At 37.8% G+C, this 18,926-nt stretch overlaps 1 protein-coding gene across 5 annotated transcripts in view; it reads left to right on the top strand.

The window, feature by feature from the left end:
- Positions 1–18,926, top strand: part of IFT56 (intraflagellar transport 56) — a 56,926-nt gene that overhangs the window by 3,650 nt on the left and 34,350 nt on the right. For 3 of the 5 annotated variants that reach the window (XM_064574908.1, XM_064574909.1, XM_064574907.1), the window contains 5 exons: positions 841–933; positions 3,371–3,485; positions 5,147–5,196; positions 11,806–11,951; positions 12,891–13,062. In XM_064574908.1, the coding sequence (XP_064430978.1) occupies positions 3,452–3,485; positions 5,147–5,196; positions 11,806–11,951; positions 12,891–13,062 (402 nt within the window). In that variant the 5' untranslated portion in view covers positions 841–933; positions 3,371–3,451. The remainder of the gene's footprint in view (positions 1–840; positions 934–3,370; positions 3,486–5,146; positions 5,197–11,805; positions 11,952–12,890; positions 13,063–18,926) is intronic. The other 2 variants (XM_064574910.1, XM_064574906.1) reach the window with 2 other exon arrangements.

Genomic DNA, 18,926 nt, shown 5'->3' with positions numbered 1-18,926 from the left:
AATATATGTTTCTTTCAACTGGAAATATTAAGTGAACTAGATTTTTCATCTTGTGAATGTCTAAGAAATAACCCCTCTGTGCTATAGTTTTCTTGAATAATGTATAAAGCAAACATTAAAATTCTTTTAATTCCTAACATTGAAAGGAATTGAGAAGATCATACAGTTATACACATTGTTTCAATATAGCCTGCTTCAGTTGCTCTGCAGCAATAATTGTTCCAGCATTTGATGATGCTTCTTGGAATAAATAAAATGTATATTCTGTTGTTGTTGCAACATTCAAAAAAACATACGTTTCTGTGACAGAAGGAAATTGTGCTGGAGTGCCTGGATGGCTCAGTCGGTTAAGCATCAGACTCTTGATCTCGGCCCACATCTTTATTACAGGGTCGTGAGTTCAAGCCCCACGTTGGGCTCCATGCTGCGTGTGGAGTCTACTTAAAAAAAAAAAAAAAAAAAAAAAGGTAATTGTGCTGAGTTCCCTAGGTATAGTCTTAATTAAACAGTATTGTCTTACTTTTATTACTTGCGATTTCCTTGCTGATTTGTTTATCAGTAGTTTAACATAGCAGGGTTTTTTCTTTGTTTGATTTTAATTTTTTAAAATATTTTATGTTTAAGTAATCTCTACACCCAGTGTGGGATGCAAACTAAAAACCCCGAGATCAAGAGTCACACATTCCAGTGACTGAGCCAGCCAGGCACCCCAACATAGCAGTTTTTTAAATTGACGGTTTATTCAAAGTCTGTCTTTTTCTTTTTTCTTTTTTCTTTTCTTGTCTTTTCTTTTCCTTTCGTTTCTCTTCTTGTCTTTTTTTATGAAATTTTAACCTGAAGTTCAAACGTCATGTTGGGGAACAAGAAACTGATACTAATCTGTGGATTGGATACTGTGCTTTTCACCTGGGTGACTACAAGAGAGCTTTGGAGGTTAGTAAAAAAAAAAAAAAAAAAAAAAATTACAACACAAGGATTTTGAAAAAGTTATTAAGCTTTGTATTATAATTATACATGCTCCTGGTAAAATTTAAACAATACAGGAGGGAACAAAGTAAAAAGAAAAAAACATCACCTATTTGCCTTCCGCAATCCTATTTCTTTGTTAACAGAGGCAACCATTGGCTCTTGTTTGATGTATTGCTTCAGAAATCTTCTATATAAGCTCAAGTATATATGTATATATATATGTATATATATATATATGAATGTCTTATTTACTCTTTGCTTTTAGATATATACTAATGAGATTGTTCGAAATATTAATATTAGTATTTCTTAAGGAAATCTTCAGAAGAAAAATAAACCCTTTTGATAAAATTTCCATAATGCTTTTCTCAAAAGAAGTTCATTTTTATTTTGTTTGGTTAATTTTAGACATAAGAAAGGTCATCTTTATATTTGTGCAAGTTGAGTTTTGAAAGTTGTTTTTCTTGGTCATTGTAAACAGCATCTATGTAATGAGCAATCTATAGGAATATGAATCTAGATAAAATTATAGCTGACTTTTGTTAAGCAGTTTTTAAAGCATAAATGAAATTGTTTAAACATTTCCCACATATTCTTACCCCCCGAATGTAACCTAAGGATATTTATAGAACATGCATAATCAAAATTAAATGTCCAAGATCAAGTAATGAGGAGGTATGACGAAAAACAAAAACAACAAAATCAGTGAGGGCAAAGGGAAGATATGAAAAGGACAGAATAGAAGCTGGTAGTATTTGTGAAAGATATAGGGGAGAGAGAGTAGCCCAAAAGTAGTAAGAAAAATAATCAAAGGTATCTGGTATATACTGGTAAATAGTAAGAGTATATGGAAAACATAGTTACAAAGTAAATCTCAGAAAGTGTTCTTGTCAGGGAAAAAATGCCTTTTTAAAATGTAAAGCCAAATAAATAAAGCCAGAAAACAATTAGAATGAAATGATATTGGGCACCTGGGTGGCTCAGTTGGTTAAGCGACTGCCTTCGGCTCAGGTCATGATCCTGGAGTCCCGGGATCGAGTCCCGCATCGGGCTCCCTGCTCGGCAGGGAGCCTGCTTCTCCCTCTGACCCTCCCCCCTCTCATGTGCTCTCTGTCTCTCTCATTCTCTCTGTCTCAAATAAATAAATAAAATCTTTAAAAAAAAAAAAAGAATGAAATGATATTTGTAGTATATTAAGGTTATCAGATTTTAAGTTAACTGAACCTATGCATTTCTTATAAGGTATCTTTTGTTTTCCTTTTTTTTTTAATTAAAAAAATTTTTTTTAAAGATTTTATTTATAGGGTGCCTGGGTGGCTCAGTCACTTAAGCGTCTGCCTTCAGCTCGGGTCATGATCCCAGGGTCCTGGGTTCGAGCCCTGCATTGAGCTTCCTGCTCCGTTGGGAGCCTGCTTCTTCCTCTTCCTCTGCCTGCATGCTCTTTCTCTCTCTCTGTCAAATAAATAAATAAAATCTTTAAAAAAAGTAAAGATTTTATTTATCTGAGAGAGGGAGAGATAGCGAGAGGGAGTACAAACAGGGAGGAGAGGGAGAAGCAGGCTCCCTGTGAACAGGAAGCCTGACTGGGGGCTCAATCCCGAGACCCTGGGATCATGACCCCAGCCGAAGGCAGACCCTAATGACTGAGCCACCCAGGCGTCCCTCCTTTTTTTTTTTTAAGAATTTATTTATTTATATATTTATTTTTGAGGTGGGGGTGGAGAGGGAGAGGGAAAGAGAATCCAAAGCAGGCTCCACACTGAGCTCAGAGCCAGATGCGGGGCTCAATCCCATGACCGGGAGATCATGACCTGAGCCAAAACCAAGAGTTGGAAGCTTAACCGACTGAGCCACCCAGGTACCCCTTTTGTTTGTCTTTTTAAGTTAGCAAAAATAAAAAATATTTTAGTTATTTTTCATTTCGGCTATTTGTTAGCCCGTATCAGTGTTAAAAAGGAGAGAAAAAAACAAGTTTAAAGTGGAAAAAACTGCCTGGGTGGTGCAGTCAGTTAAGCGTCAGACTCAGTTTCAGGTCATGATCTCGGGTGTGAGATCGAGCCTAGCACCCAGCTCCACACTCAGCATGCAGTCTGCTTGATTCTCTTCTCCTTTTGCCCCTCCCCCCCCGGTGTGCATCTCTCTCTCTCTCAAATAAATAAATAAATCTTAAAAAAAAAAAAGATTATGTGGACAACAGCCCCTCCCCCCCGGCCCCCCATGGGTAGGATTGAGTTGTAGCTTCAGTATTTAACCTTGCCGGTGCAGAATAGTTGAGGAGCATATAGGATTCCCTAAATGCGAAGTTGCTCAATCTCAGTAAGAAATCCTATTCCATTATAGAGGAATTGCTCATCGATTGCTTTACTGCTGAAATGAGATCCCTGCTTAATATATATTTCAGGAATATGAAAATGTGACAAAAGAGGAAAATTGCAATCCTGAAGTCTGGGTGAACCTAGCCTGTACCTACTTTTTTCTCGGGATGTATAAACAAGCTGAAGCCGCTGGATTTAAAGGTAAAATGGCCCCTTTTAATATCTAGTATTCATCACTAATGGTATGAGTTATTTTGGAGATTTTAAAACATTTAATTCCTTTTTCTATTGAGGAAAAACCAAGTGCAATTAGAAAACTAAAAAATAGGGGCGCCTGGCTGGCTTACTCCGTAGAGCATGTGACTCTTGATCTTGGGGTTGTAAGTTTGAGCCCCATGTTGGATGTAGAGATCACTTAAAAACAAAATATTTTTTAAAAAAAGAAAAGAAAACTAGAAAATAGATTTAATCTTCAAAGAACATTGAATCTGAGCAACTTTATGTTTAAAGAGAGAGTTAATCTCTGTGCTGCTTCCTCTCCCCACCCCACCACCCCACCACCCCAGAAGCTACAGCAGACAAGCAGGACGAGAGAAGCAAAAAGGACATGTTATCTTTTTTAGGCTCCCTCATAGTAGGATATTCATGTTGTTGTAGGAGTTGGAGGTAGGTGTCTAAGCCCTAGGGATGTGGATTTTATAGCTGTTTTCCCTGCTTCTGAGTGAGGAGCCAAGTAATTTCTGCTTGAAGAATCTAGACTTGTTTTCATTTGCTTTACTTGTCCTGACAGCTGTCTAAGAAGAATTGGACATCAACTTGCAAATAAGAATAGGGCAAAGAGAAACAGGGGAGGAAAGATTAAGAATAATGAGAGTATGAATCAAATTAAATTCAAAGAAATGTAGAGAAACTGGGCAAGGGAATGTTTGTTAGGAAATTTGTTAGGGAAGAATATATTCCAGGATAGAATTCTTAGAGAATTAACTGATGTATACATATTTAGGAACTATTCCAGCTCAAATTCATGGATCATGTGGAACTCGAAGCCTTTCTTCATTTGAACCCAAACTGTTTCCTGTGTATTCATGTAGTTTTTCTTAATCTAGTTATATGGGCCTTTAAGTTACATATTTATCTCATGTTTCTAGACTTTATCTGTGCCTAGAATAGTGTTAGACACATAGAAAGTGATCAAGGTAGCTATCTATCTTTCCATATAATTTTTTTCTTTTTAATGCTTTGAAGTATGAGTTTTTTCTGTAAAAAGATGTAGGGTTAGGTATCTAGAATTAGGAAAATTCTTCAACAGTGCAAAGTGGATTTGGAACTTGAAAGGTGTTAACCTTTTCGCTTGGTTGACTGTTTCAGTGTGGCAGATTATCATGCTAAAAGATCTGTGGAGTAGAGATTGGGCTAGTATTTAAGAAAATAAGGCCACATAATTGAAGAAAAGGAGATTTCAGAAGGAATTGACAAAGAATACTTGGAAGAACAGCTGAATGACATGGATTTCTACATGAATTGGGATAAACATAACTTTATTTCCAGTGTTTGGTCAGTGTGTGAACAGCACAGCAATGGGCTGCTACTGGAACTGTATGTGTGGCGTCCTGAGCTGTGGGTCACCATGATAGAAGCAAGTAGAACAAGTGCTGGGGAAGAAGAGAACAGTTTTTTTCTGGTTCCTCATGCCGTTGCTGCTACTGCAGGTAGGGATCAGACTAAAATAGTATATACTATAGTAGAGACATATCAGGGTCACACAGATAAGGTTTTGGGAAGATTATCTGAGTCTCATGTCATTCTTGCATGGGACTAAGTGCCATAGACAATTAATAAGCGGTTTGAACGTTTTTTTCCAGCTCCAAAAAGCCGACTTCAAAACCGCCTCCTCTTCCACTTGGCTCATAAGGTATTTATGTTCTCATTTCACATTTTTGTTTTTAAAATATTTTTTCTTCTTTCTTGTTAAAAACAATGGTGAAAGATAATGAACTAGAAATGCTTGTTAATGATATTTCTAGAACAAGTAGAATATAGATATTAATTTTATAGGATTTTCTTCCCCTTAGTATTCTTTACACTACTAATTAAGAGATGTTAGATTTTAGTTCTTCTTAAGTAGTAGTCATTTAAGATTAGTTTGTTTCAACTATCCTATTGTCTCTTGGAAGCAGACTCTGAGACACCTTAACTCCTAGAAATACACACTTTTCAGAATTGCCTTATAGCAATAAGTTTTGTTTTTTTTGTTTTTTTTTAGGAGAGAGAGCGAGCATGCAAGAGCAGGGGAGGGGGACGGGCAGAGGGAGAGCGAGAGAGAGAATCTCAAGCAGGCTCCATACCCGGTTTGGAGCCTGATGCAGGGCTCGATCTCACGACCCTGAGATCATGACCTGAGCTGAAATCAAGAGTTGGATGTTTAACTGACTGAGCCACTAAGGCACTCCCCTTTTTAAAGTTTTTTTTTTATTCATTTAAGTAATCTCTACACCCAACATAGGACTCGAACTCACGACCCTGAGATCAAGAGTCACAGGCTCTTCCAACTGAGCCAGATGGGCATCCCAAATTTTCTTTTCTTTTCTTTTCTTTTTAAGATTTTAATTATTTATTCATGAGAGGCAGAGAGAGGGAGAGAGAGAGAAGCAGGCTTCCAAGGAGCAGGGAGCCCGATGTGGGACTCAATCCCAGGACCCTGGGATCATGACCTGAGCCGAAGGCAGACGCTTAACCATCTGAGCCACCCAGGTGCCCTATTTGTTTTTTTTTAAGTAAGCTCTACACCCAAAGTGGGGCTTGAACTCATGACCCCAAGATCAAGAATCACATTCTCTACCTGCTGAACCAGCCAGGCACCCCTGATTTATAGCAGTAATTTTGATCATCATCATAAAATGGTTTTTTAAAAATAATTTTCCATGTTATAGAAGTTACACATTAATTCTATTAAATAAAATATAAGTAAGCAAAAATTGAAAGAGGAAATAACATCTACACCCACTAAAAAGGAGAATTACAGACCAATATCCCTGATGAACATGGATGCAAAAATTCTCAATAAAATACTAGCAAATCGGGGTGCCTGGATGGCTCAGTCATTAAGCGTCTGCCTTCGGCTCAGGTCATGATCCCAGAGTCCTGGGATCGAGCCCCGCATTGGGCTCCCTGCTCAGCGGGAAGCCTGCTTCTCCCTCTCCCACTCCCCCTGCTTGTGTTCCCTCTCTCGCTGTGTCTCTCTCTGTCAAATAAATAAATAAAATCTTAAAAAAAAAAAAATACTAGCAAATCGAATTCAACAGTACATTAAAAGAATTATTCATCACAATCAAGTGGGATTTATCCCTGGGCTGCAGGGGTGGTTCAATATTTGTAAATTAATCAATGTGATATACCATATTAATAAAAGAAAGGACAAAAACCAAATGATCCTGTCAATAGATGCAGAAAAAGCATTTGACAAAATACAGCATCCCTCAACAAAGTAGAGATAGATGGAACATACCTCAACATCATAAAGGCCATATACAAAAGACCCACAGCTAATACTGTCCTCAATGGGGGAAAAACTGAGAGCCTTTCCCCTATGGTCAGGAACAAGCAAGGATGTCCACTCTCACCATTACTAATTAACATGGTACTGGAAGTCTTAGTCTCAGCAGTCAGACAACAAAAAGAAATAAAAGGCATCCAAATTGGCAAGGAAGAAGTCAAACTTTCACTATTTGCAGATGACATGATACTCTACATAAAAAACCTGAAAGACTCCACCAAACAATTGCTGGAACTGATACATGAATTCAGCAAAATCATAGGATATAAAAATCAGTGTGCAGAAATCTGTTGCATTTCTATACACCAATAACAAAGCAGCAGAAAAAGAAATCAAGGAATTGATCCCATTTGCAATTGTACCAAAAACAATAAGATACGTAGGAATAAAGCTGACTAAAGAAATAAAAGATCTGGGGCGCCTGGGTGGCTCAGATAGTTAAGCGACTGCCTTCGGCTCAGGTCATGATCCTGGAGTCCCTGGATCGAGTCCCGCATCGGGCTCCCTGCTCGGCAGGGAGTCTGCTTCTCCCTCTGACCCTCCCCCCTCTCATGTGCTCTCTCTCATTCTCTCTCTCTCAAATAAATAAATAAAATCTTAAAAAAAAAAAAAGAAATAAAAGATCTATACTCTGAAAACTATAGAGCACTTATGAAAGAAATTGAAGAGGACACAAAGAAATGGAAAAGCATTCCGTGTTCATGGATTGGAAGAACAAGCATTGTTACAGTGTCTATACTACCCAAAGCAATCTACACATTTGATGCAATCCCCATCAAAATACCACCAACATTTTTCACAGAGCTAAAACAATCTTAAAACTTGTATGGAACCACAAAAGACCCTGAATAGCCAAAGCAATTTTGAAAAATGAAGAGGCATCATGATTCCAGATTTCAAGATATATTACAAAGCTGTAGTGATCAAGACAGTATGGTACTGGCACAAAAACAGACACAGATCAATGGAACAGAATAGAGAACCCAGAAGTGGATGCACAACTATATGATCAACTAACCTTCGACAAAGCAGGAAAGAATGTCCAATGGAAAGTCATTCTCTTCAAATGGTGTTGGAAAAACTGGACAGCATCCTGCAGAAGAATGAAACTAGACCACTTTCCTACACCATACACAAAAATAAATTCAAAATGGATGAAAGACCTTAATGTGAGACAGGAAACCATCAAGATCCTAGAGGAGAACATAGGCAGCAACCTTCTTAAAACCTCAGCCATAGCAACTTCTTACTAGACTCCTCTCCTGAGGCAAGGAAAACAAAAGCCAAAGTGAACTATTGGAACTTCATCAAGATAAAAAACTTCTGCACAGCAAAGGAAACAATCAACAAAACTAAAAGGCAGCCTAAAGAATGGGAAAAAATATTTGCAAACGACGTATCTGATAAAGGGTTAGTATCCAAAATCTACAAAGAACTTATCAAACTCCACACCCAAAAAACAAATAACCCAATTAAGAAATGGGCAGAAGACATGAATAGACACTTTTCCAAAAAAGATATCCAAATGGCTAACAGACACATGAAAAGATGCTCCACATCACTCATCATCAGGGAAATACAAATCAAAACCTCTCATACCATCTCATACGTCAGGATAGCTAAAATTAACAACACAAGAAACAACAGGTGTTGGTGAGGGTGCACAGAAAGGGGAACCCTCTTGCACTGTTGGTGGAAATGCAAACTGGTGCAACCACTCTGGAGAACGGCATGTAGGTTCCGCGAAATGTTACAAATAGAACTGCCTTGGGGTGCCTGGATGGCTCAGATGGTTAAGCGTCAGACTTTGGCTCAGGTTATGATCTCAGGGTCCTGGGATAGAGCCCCGAGTCAGGCTCCTCGCTCAGTGGGGAGTCAGCTTCTCCCCCTCTCACTGCCCCTCCCCCCGCTCATGCTCGCTCTCTCGCTCTCTCTCTCAAATAAATAAAATCTGAAAAAAAAAATAGAACTACCCTATGATCCAGCAATTGCACTACTAGATATTTACCCAAAGGATACAAAAATACAGATTCAAAGGGATGCATGCACCCCAATATTTATAGCAGCATTATCGAGAATAGCCAAGCTATGAAGAGAGCACAAATGTCCATTGACTGATGAATGGATAAAGAAAATGTGGTATATATATATATATATATAATGGGATATAATTCAGCCATAAAAAAGAATGAAATCTTGCCATTTGCAATGACATGAATGGAGCTAGAGTGTATTATGCTAAGTGAAATAAGTCAGTCAGAGAAAGACAAATACCATAGGATCTCACTCATATGTGGAATTCAAGAAAGAAAACAGATGAACATATGGGAAGGGGAAAGAGAAAAAAAAAGGAGAGAGGGAAATAAGCCATAAGAAACTCTTTTTTTTTTTTTTTTTTTTGCCATAAGAAACTCTTAACCATAGTGAACAAACGGAAGGTTGATGGAGGGAGGTGGATGGGGCATGGGCTGGATGGGGGATGGGCATTAAAGGGGGCACTTTTTATGATGAGCACCTGGTATTGTATGTAAGTGATGAATCACTGAATTCTACTTCAGAAACCAATATTGCACTGTATGTTAACTACCTAAAATTTAAATTAAAAAAATAATAAAGGTAACTGCATTTCAACCTTTTGGTATCTTATATCTCCTTTTAAGATAATTATTTTTAAGGGGCACGTGGGTAGCTCCATTGATTAAGCGTCTGACTTCAGCTCAGGTCATGATCATGGGGTCCTGGGATCGAGCCCCATATCAGGCTCCTATTCAGCAGGGAGTCAGCTTCTCCCTCTGCCCCTCCCCCTGCTTGTGGTCTCTCTCTCTCTCTCTCTCTCTCTTTCTCTCTCTCCCTCTCTCAAATAAATAAAGATAATTATTTTTATACACATATGTACATTTTGTTCATTTTTTGTTTTGTAGAATGAGACTCATGCTGAATATATATTTTTGTCTTCTGCTTTTTTTTTTTAACTTATCTTTATACAATGAGTGTATCCCTGAGTCACTAGTCTTTAAGACTGTGACTTTTTAAAATGGTTTTTAGGGGCGCCTGGGTGGCTCAGTTGGTTAAGCGACTGCCTTCGGCTCAGGTCATGATCCTGAAGTCTCAGGATAGAGTCCGCATCGGGCTCCCTGTTCGGCGGGGAGTCTGCTTCTCCCTTTGACCCTACCTCCTCTTGTGCTCTCTCTCTCACTCTCTCTCTCAAATAAATAAATAAAATTTAAAAATCTTTAAAAAGGTCTTTATAACATTTCACTATATGCGTGTATCATAATTTATTTAATGTTTCCTAGTTATTTGACTTTTAGATTGTACATTGTATGTATATATGTATTTTTTTAATACTTACAGCACCCCATGATCATGACAAATGCATTCCTAATCCCCATCACCTATTTAATCCATCCCCCCACTCACCTCCCCTCTGGTACCATCATTAAGAGTCTGTTTCTTGGTTTGCCTGTCTCTCTCTTCTTTTTCCTATGCTCATTTGTTTTGCTTCTTAAATTCCACATATGAGTGAAATCATATGGTATTTGTCTTTCTCTAACTGATTTATTTCACTTGGCATTATACTTTCTAGATCCATCCATGTTGTCCCAAATGGCAAGATTTCATTCTTTTTTATGGCTGAATTCTATTCCTGTGAGTGTGTGTGTGCGTATACACACACACACACACACACATATATATATACACACATTTATCTATCTATCTATCTATATACATGCACGGATTCCCTTTCTCTAAAATAAATACTTTTTTAAAAATAAATATTTTTTTAAAAATAAAGCTTTTGGGGTGCCTGGGTGGCTCAGTCGGTTAAGCGGCTGCCTTCGGCTCAGGTCATGATCCCAGGGTCCTGGGATCGAGCCCCTCATCGGGCTCCCTGCTCAGTGGGGAGCCTGCTTCTCCCTCTTCCTCTGTTTGCCTCTCTGCCTACTTGTGCTCTCTCTCCATCTCTTTGTCAAATAAATAAATAAAATCTTAAAAAAAATAAATAAATAAAGCTTTTAGGGGCACCTGGGTGGCTCAGTTGTTAAGCGTCTGCCTTCAGCTCAGGTCATGATCCCAGGATCCTGGGATCAAGCCCCACATTGGGCTCCCTGCTCTGCGGGAAGCCTGCTTCTCCCTCTCCCACTCCCCCTGCTTATGTTCCCTCTCTCGCTGTCTCTCTCTCTGTCAAATAAATTTTAAAAACTTAAAAAATAAAAAAGCTTTTAATTGATATTGCTAAATTATTTTACAGAAAGTTTATCAAATCATCCATAGGCAGTATATAAAAATAATTATTCTTAATGCATTTAAAAATTTCATAGTATAATTGTCCATCTCTATTTAGTTCTTTCAGTTTTTGCATTACATGTTTTTCAGACTCTATCATTAAGTATATACAAATTTAGAATTGTTCTGTCCATTTAGTGGATTGTAATATCATTGTAAATGTCTGTCTTTATCTCTAAAAATTTCTCTTCACTTAAAGTCTACTTTGTCATATTTGTAGAGCTACACCACTCTCTTTTAGTGTTTGTCTATTATATCTCTTTATATACTTTTTAAAACATTTTTTAAGATGAGTCACCCAGGTGCCCCTCTCTTTACATACTTTTAAACTTTCTACCTTACTGTGTCTTTATATTTTAAAATGTCTCTCTAATAAACAGCATATAAGAATGATAAAAAGAATAGGGGAAAAAATAGAAAGGAAGAAGGAGGAGGAGGGATCAAGTAATTAATATTAGCTGTGATTCAAAGTCTTTCCATTGTCAAGGCTATGGCTCCAGAGGCTGTTTTCATTCTTTCTCTGAAGGAGAGACAGGGGAGAAGACAAGGAACTGAAGGGAAATAGAGAGAACTGAGAGAAAAAATGGCTGAAGGAGGAGTTAAAATCTCTGTACCATAGGTGTTGATTAACTGTACTCTAACATGAATCTTTACATGTCTTTTTCTCTCTGACAATTTTAGTTTAATGATGAGAAGAAGTTGATGAACTTTCATCAGAATCTTCAGGATATCACGGAAGATCAACTCAGTTTGGCCTCAATCCACTATATGCGATCTCACTACCAAGAAGCTATTGATATTTATAAGCGAATACTCCTAGATAACAGGTCTGTATCCTTTCATGTCTACTCCAAATCTCATTTTGTTAGCTTTTTTCTGGAACTGGTTTGGCTGAGGACCTAGTGTCCTTTCGATCTATTATCACCATGTGTTCAAATCTGTTTAGCTAATAATGTGGTCAGATTAAGGACTTCTTATTCTCCAGATCAGGATTTCTCCATTTTCATTTCACTATCACCCTTCCAAGGAGCCTTTTTGGTCTCCCTCCTCCCCCATCACCTTCTCATGAAAGTTTGAAACCAAAGATATACTGTATGTCCATTTATATACTGAACATATATCTAGGCTTTATACTTAAAATGAGTACGATTTTCCACTTCTTCATAAGGATTTTTACCCCTTTGGGGATGATATGGCCCCTGTTGAAAATGCATGATCTAAATGTATCATTTCAGCATTGTAATAGGTTGTAGGGAATTTGCTGACAAAATTAGAAATAAACCATTCTGAAGAACCAACATTCCCACTTTATCACTGACCGCTGGGTATCTTTCCCACTTCCCCAAAATACCTCATCCACCTGCCTTCTCCCCTTTTGCTTACCTGCACCCAACCCATTCCCCTTCTCAGTCATGGAGTCTGCCTGCTTTGTGTGTCCATCCTTTGTCTGATGTATGCTTATTTACAGTTTAGACCAGTTACAGCATACATTAGTTTAGTCTTTTTAACATGAACTGGTAGGAGTTGAATGCTTCCCTTTCTCCTTTAGTTGTCATCTCTCGTTCTACTTAAATAAAAACATCCAAATATTACAATACAAAAGAAAAATATTGCACTGATGATATCTTGCCTTCTTTCTTCAAAAGGCAAATTCATGTCCTTCTCACCTGGCTGTCCATTTGAGCCATTAAAAAAGTCTTTGTAGTTTGACAACCTTACTATGAAGTAGACTTAAACTGTTAACCCTTAATTCTTTCATCTAATAGGGAATACCTTGCCCTCAATGTGTATGTGGCCCTATGTTACTACAAGTTGGATTACTATGATGTGTCTCAAGAAGTTCTGGCAGTTTACCTTCAGCAAATTCCTGATAGCACCATCGCACTCAATCTTAAGGCCTGTAATCATTTTCGCCTTTACAACGGCAAAGCAGCTGAGGTAGTGATGGAAATATGTTTTTAATTTACTTAATTCCACTTTGAATAACCCTATACTTTTTGGGTTATTCATAAGACTCTATTATTTGTAACTCCTGGTTAATATCCCTTTGTTATCGCCAGGGTGATTCTATGAGAACCAACTATATGTAAATATTTATATTGATTAGATATTTAAAAAAAATGTCGATTTCTGAATTCTGTGTGTCTAATGTATTGTAGATATCTTTACCTACATGCTTTACATTACCTTAAATATGTCAAAACTAAACAGTTCTGCTTCTTCCTCTAAAATAGGTTTGTGACTCTGTGGTTCATTGTCACCAGCATATAAATCACATTGCAAGCCTAGGATTTCCATCAGTCTTTTTCTTCACCACCCCATCTAATCATCTACCAGTTCCTTTCAGTTCTGCATCCTAGATATCTCTTTGATCTATCCTTTCTTCTCCTCTACCACTGTTCTAGTCTGGGCACTCCTCATCTTTTATTTCGGTTCTTTAAATAATTTCTCTGCCTCTAGCTTTGTCCTCTCCAGTCTAGCCACTGACATTGTTCCACACACCATGCTCTCCTACTATCATAGCTTTTCTCATTTCCTGGAATGCCTTATTCTGCTTGGTACAATTCACCATCTCTTTCAGAATTATCTCAAGAGGCAATAGTGATAAACATTTTATAAATACTTAGAAATTAGCTAACTTCTAGGCACTGTGCAGAATGCTTTGTATCTATTATTTAGTTCCCCTGACAATCCTGTGGAGAAATTCTGCTTTAGCTTTCTTTATGTAGGAAACTGAGAGTGCATAGTAGACCATACATGGGACCTCTTTTATTTAACACTATACACACACACATATATACACATATACAGAGAGAGAAAAAAGAGGGCATGTTCTATACTATATTTATTTACAGATACTTATTTATGTAATAAACAGGTGATTTTTTTTTAAAGATTTCATTTTTTTAAGTAATCTCTACACTAAACATGGGGCTCGATCTTACAACCCCAGGATCAAGAGTCACACACTCCACCAACCAGGCGCCCCTATACAAGTCATTTCTAGATTAACAGTGTGGGGTGCCTGGGTGGCTCAGATGGTTGGGCGTTTGCCTTCGGCTCAGGTCATGATCTCAGGGTCCTGGGATCGAGTCCCGCATCGGGCTCCCTGCTCCTTGGGAGCCTGCTTCTCCCTCTGCCTTTCTCTCTCGCTCTCTCATGAATAAAAAAAAAAAAAAAAAAAAAATCTTTAGATTAACAGTGTGAGGGGGGCCATGGAAATTACTTCCTCAACCATTATTTTAGTTGCTGGCAGAAGCCACCAAGATTCAATGTAAAATTTGTGCATGTGTCAAAATTTTAAAATCCCACCCCTGCCCAAAAAACAGTCCCAGCTGGGATCGTGCCACTGGAGGAGGAGGGAAAGGAACTGAAACCAGCAAACTAACTCTATCAAAGCAAAATTCACTGTGTAAATGTAATAGCAGGGGACATTATTACATCGCTGACAGCAGACTCAGCTCCTGAGTGAAACAGTATTTAGTAATTGTGGGAGAGGGGTGGAGTGGAAAGCATGTGTCCTGTGCATAGGCCCAGATTCACTTTTTGTGGCTTATGTCAATGAAAGTGGTCTGTCTGGCAATACAAATGCCCACCACTTCAACTGCTTAGTATGCAATCGAGCAGTCCATTTGTATGTTGTATATAATATGTTCTTGGGTGTACTCACTTCAACTACAGAGCCCCCGGAGTCTGCCTAATTGGCTGGTTTCCAGCATCAGCAGTTTAATAGTAAACTGGTTCGCAATTTGATCTCTTTAGAGTTTATGGCCTTTGGTAAGAGCAAATAAAAGAAATATATTCTTGCCTTTTTACCTTGAGTTAATCTTGGGGATTTGCCAATATTTTCCAGTCTATTAAATGTTTACATTTTGTCTGCACGTGTTCTTTCCATAGTCTGGTATGGGTAGCGAGGTTAACCAGTATTCTGTAGGTCTAGCATGATGCAAGTCAGGGCACCAAACTATATTTCCTATCCCCCAAAAGACATGCTTTTTCACTTGAAATTGTGTCTGTGCCATTTACATATTAATTTTATAATGTATTCCAGCAGGAGATGACTATGTCAAATGTACCCTGACAAGGTTTTTTGGGGAGGGGGTTGTTAGCAGTAGAATATAATTTGTGTTTGCCGATAATTTTATTAAACCACTTAAAAATCAGGCATTCCTCTAGTAATTTGTATAATCCATCCAATATTCTATGGTTCGTTCTCTCCACAAACACCAATAGCATTCCGCCCTTTTGTAGTAAGCATGATATAATCTGTACTGATTCACTTAATTCTTGAGGTACTTTAAATAACTTGCCCAAAGTTTTATGACTAACAAGTGACAAATTCAGGTCTCAAACCCTTGTCTATCTGACTCTAAAGCCCATAGACTTAACTGCAAATTTAGGGGTACTTTCTTCTTTTCTCTTATATGTGATTATAGGTAGATAGATAGATAGATAGATAGATTTATAGATAGATATTTGTAGATGTATATAGGTATATATGTAGATACAGATATAAAATACCATGCATGTTATCTGCTAGTTGCCTGGTTATCTTTCATCTAGACAAGCTTATTGAGGATTGAAACTGTGTCTTTTGACATGTGTGTCCTGGTACCTGGCACAACGCACACACAAAGTTGGTGTCAATTAAATATTGGTTGAATGAGAATACTAAGACTTCACACTTAGTATGACTAAGAAATTAAGGGAGACTCGTGTTTAAAGAAGGAGGAGGGGGCACCTGGGTGGCTCAGTCATTAAGCGTCTGCCTTTGACTCAGGTCATGATCCCAGGGTCCTAGGATCGAGCCCCGCATCGGGCTCCCTGCTTGGCGGGAGGCCTGCTTCTCCCTCTCGCACTTATCCTCCTTGTGTTCCCTCTCTCGCGTGTCTCTCTTTGTCAAATAAATAAATAAAATCTTTAAAAAAAAAAATAAAGAAGGAGGAGGTTCAGAAGAAGTCAATAAAAATGAAGATTGAGAAAAAGCCATTGGGTTTCATAGGATTTCCTACAATGTCCTACTCTGATTAGGATATCATTATTATTGGGGTTCGAAACTAGATGACAACGAGATAAGGAATGGGTGAGTAATTGCTTGGATTGGGATTTGTCATAAAGGCTATGGCAGAGGGATGACAAGTAGGTCATGGAGCAGTAGAAGCAGTGACAATAAGATGCTGCTGAAAGGAAGGGGAATGCTAGTTTCAGAGGATAACTAGTTAAAAGAACTTTTTCCCCCAAACTGGGAAGGCCTCCAGAGCAGTGATTAAGAGCAGGAGCTTTGAAATCAGATAGACCCCAAATTCACTTCTGGGTGGTAGGTGTGTGGCTTTCAGTGAACTACTTAACCTCCTTAAGCATCACCTGCAAAATAAGGAAAGTAATAGACTGACTTATTATGGGTCTCTGTAAAAATTAAATGATATGATGTACGTAAAGTCTCTAACTTGATATACATAGTAAACTCTCAGTAAATATATATATATATTTTAAAGATTTTATTTATTCATTTGAGACACAGAGATACAGAGAGAGAGAGAGAGAGAGCATGAGCAGTGGGAGAGGCAGAGGGAGAGGGAGAAGCAGACTCCCGGCTGAGCCAGGAGCCCGAAGTGGGGCTCGATCCCAGGACCCCAGGATCATGACCCGAGCCAAAGGCAGATGCTTAACCATCTGAGCCACCCAGGCGCCCCAACTCTCAGTAAATATTAACAATTATCACATATTTTGGAGGCAGAAAGATTGTCAAAGCTATCTATCTTTTCCTTTATGTTTGGTGCTTTCTGTATCTTGTTTAAGATGATTTCCTGGCCCAAGATCATATTCTCCGGTATTATCTTCCTTTTTTTAAGAAAAAATTTATTTTTTAAAAATATGTAATCTCTACCCCGGGTGTGGTACTTGAACTCATGACCCGGAGATCAAGAGTCACATGCTCTTCTGACTGAGCCAACCAGGCACCCTTGGTATTATCTTCTAAAAGCCTTCTTGTTTTGCCTTTTTCAAATCCAAATTATCTATATTTATACTATATTATATTTATTTTTTAAGATTTTATTTTTTTTAAGTAATCTCTACACCCAGCATGGGGCTCAAACTCACAACCCCAAGACCAAGAATTGCATGCTCCATCGACTGAGCCAGCCAGCCACCCCTATAAATATATTATATCTAAAAGGTTTAATTTCTCAATTAAAAGACAAAGATTGGCAAATTAGATTGAAAAGACAAAACCCTAATATATGTTTTAAATATAAGGACAGAAAATTTGAATGTAAAAGGATATGTTTCATGCAGAATATTTCTTACATGGTTTCTATCATTGGTGTCATGCTTTTAGAAAGGTCATTTTCACTTTAACATGGATAAGATGATCCATATCTTCCATTTATAGTTTTATTGTTTAACATCTTCATTGAGATGTAACTCACAGACCCTATAATTCACCCTTTTAAAGTATACAATTCATTGGTTTTTATTATATTCACAGATATGTGCAATCACCACCACAGTTTTAGAGCATTTGCATTACCTCAAAAAGAAACCCCATGCCCCTTAGAAACTCCATCAACCCCTGGCCCTCCATTCCCCCAGCCCAAGCAATTGTGAATCTGCTTTCTGACTCTAGATTTGCTGATTCTGGATATTTCATTAAAAAGTAATATACAATATGTGAACTTTTATGACTGTCTTCTTTTACTTAGCATGTTTATAAATTTATTCATGTTGTAGCCTATATTAGTACTTCATTCATTTTTATGACCAAATAATATTCTATTGTATCGATAGACTACATTTTATTTTTCCATTCATCAGCTGATGGACATTTGGGTCATTTCCACTTTTGGCCTATTATGACTGATGAATGCTGTTATAAGCATTTGTGTACATGTTCTTGGACATGTGTTGGATGTGTTTCCATTTCTCTTGGGTATATGTCTAGGAGTGGAATTGTTAGGTTATATGGAGCTCTATATTTAATTGAGGAACTGCCAGACTGTTTTACAAAGTAGCTACACCAGTTTACATTCCCACCAGCAGTGTATAGGAGTTTCCATTTCTCTACATCCTGGCCAGCAGTTATTATCTGACTTTTTTATTGTAGCCATCCCATTGGATGTGCAGTGAAATCTCTTTGTGGTTTTGATTTGCATTTCTCTGATGACTAATGATGCTGAACATCTTTTCATGTGCAGTGAGTTCTGCTTTAAATTCTGTGCCCTAGGCATCTCACTTGGCGCAGTTCTGGCTGGCCCTGCCTGAAATCAGAACTGTCCTCATGATACTAAAAGATTTTGTCTTTTCACTTTCCTTTGCTCAAGTGTGCCATGAAGCTTTCCAGAGACGGCATAATTTCAAAAGAGATCAAATGCAGATGCAGACATGCCAATCTAGCTGTCCTCTTTTAAGCCAGACATTAAAGAGATTTGCAAAAATATAAAACAGTACTACTCTTCTCACTAAGTTTTTGTTTTGTAAATGCAGTTTTCTTAAGTGAAAGATATTTATGTTAATGTGTAGTGGGCTTATTATTATTTTTGATTAATTGAATACTTTAAAATTTCTGTTTTAATTTCTAATACAATATATATTGTACTGTGGGCTATTTATGTGGGCTATGACCCACTAAAACAAAAGCTCTTTGGGATCCTTAATAATTTTTAAGATTATAAAAGAGATCCTGAGATCAAAAAGCTTGAAAACTGCTGATCTAGCCTAATATTACCAAACACTTTGGAATTGCTGCTGTGGACAAGAGAAGGGATTAATAAAAGGGTTGCTGAAGCAGATGCGCAATCCCA

Source organism: Mirounga angustirostris, unplaced genomic scaffold (assembly GCF_029215605.1).
Source record: "Mirounga angustirostris isolate CCGP_5_RB_7025 unplaced genomic scaffold, mMirAng1.0.hap1 SCAF_12, whole genome shotgun sequence".
NCBI lineage: Eukaryota > Metazoa > Chordata > Mammalia > Carnivora > Phocidae > Mirounga > Mirounga angustirostris.
This window is presented reverse-complemented; position numbering and strand designations above follow the sequence as displayed.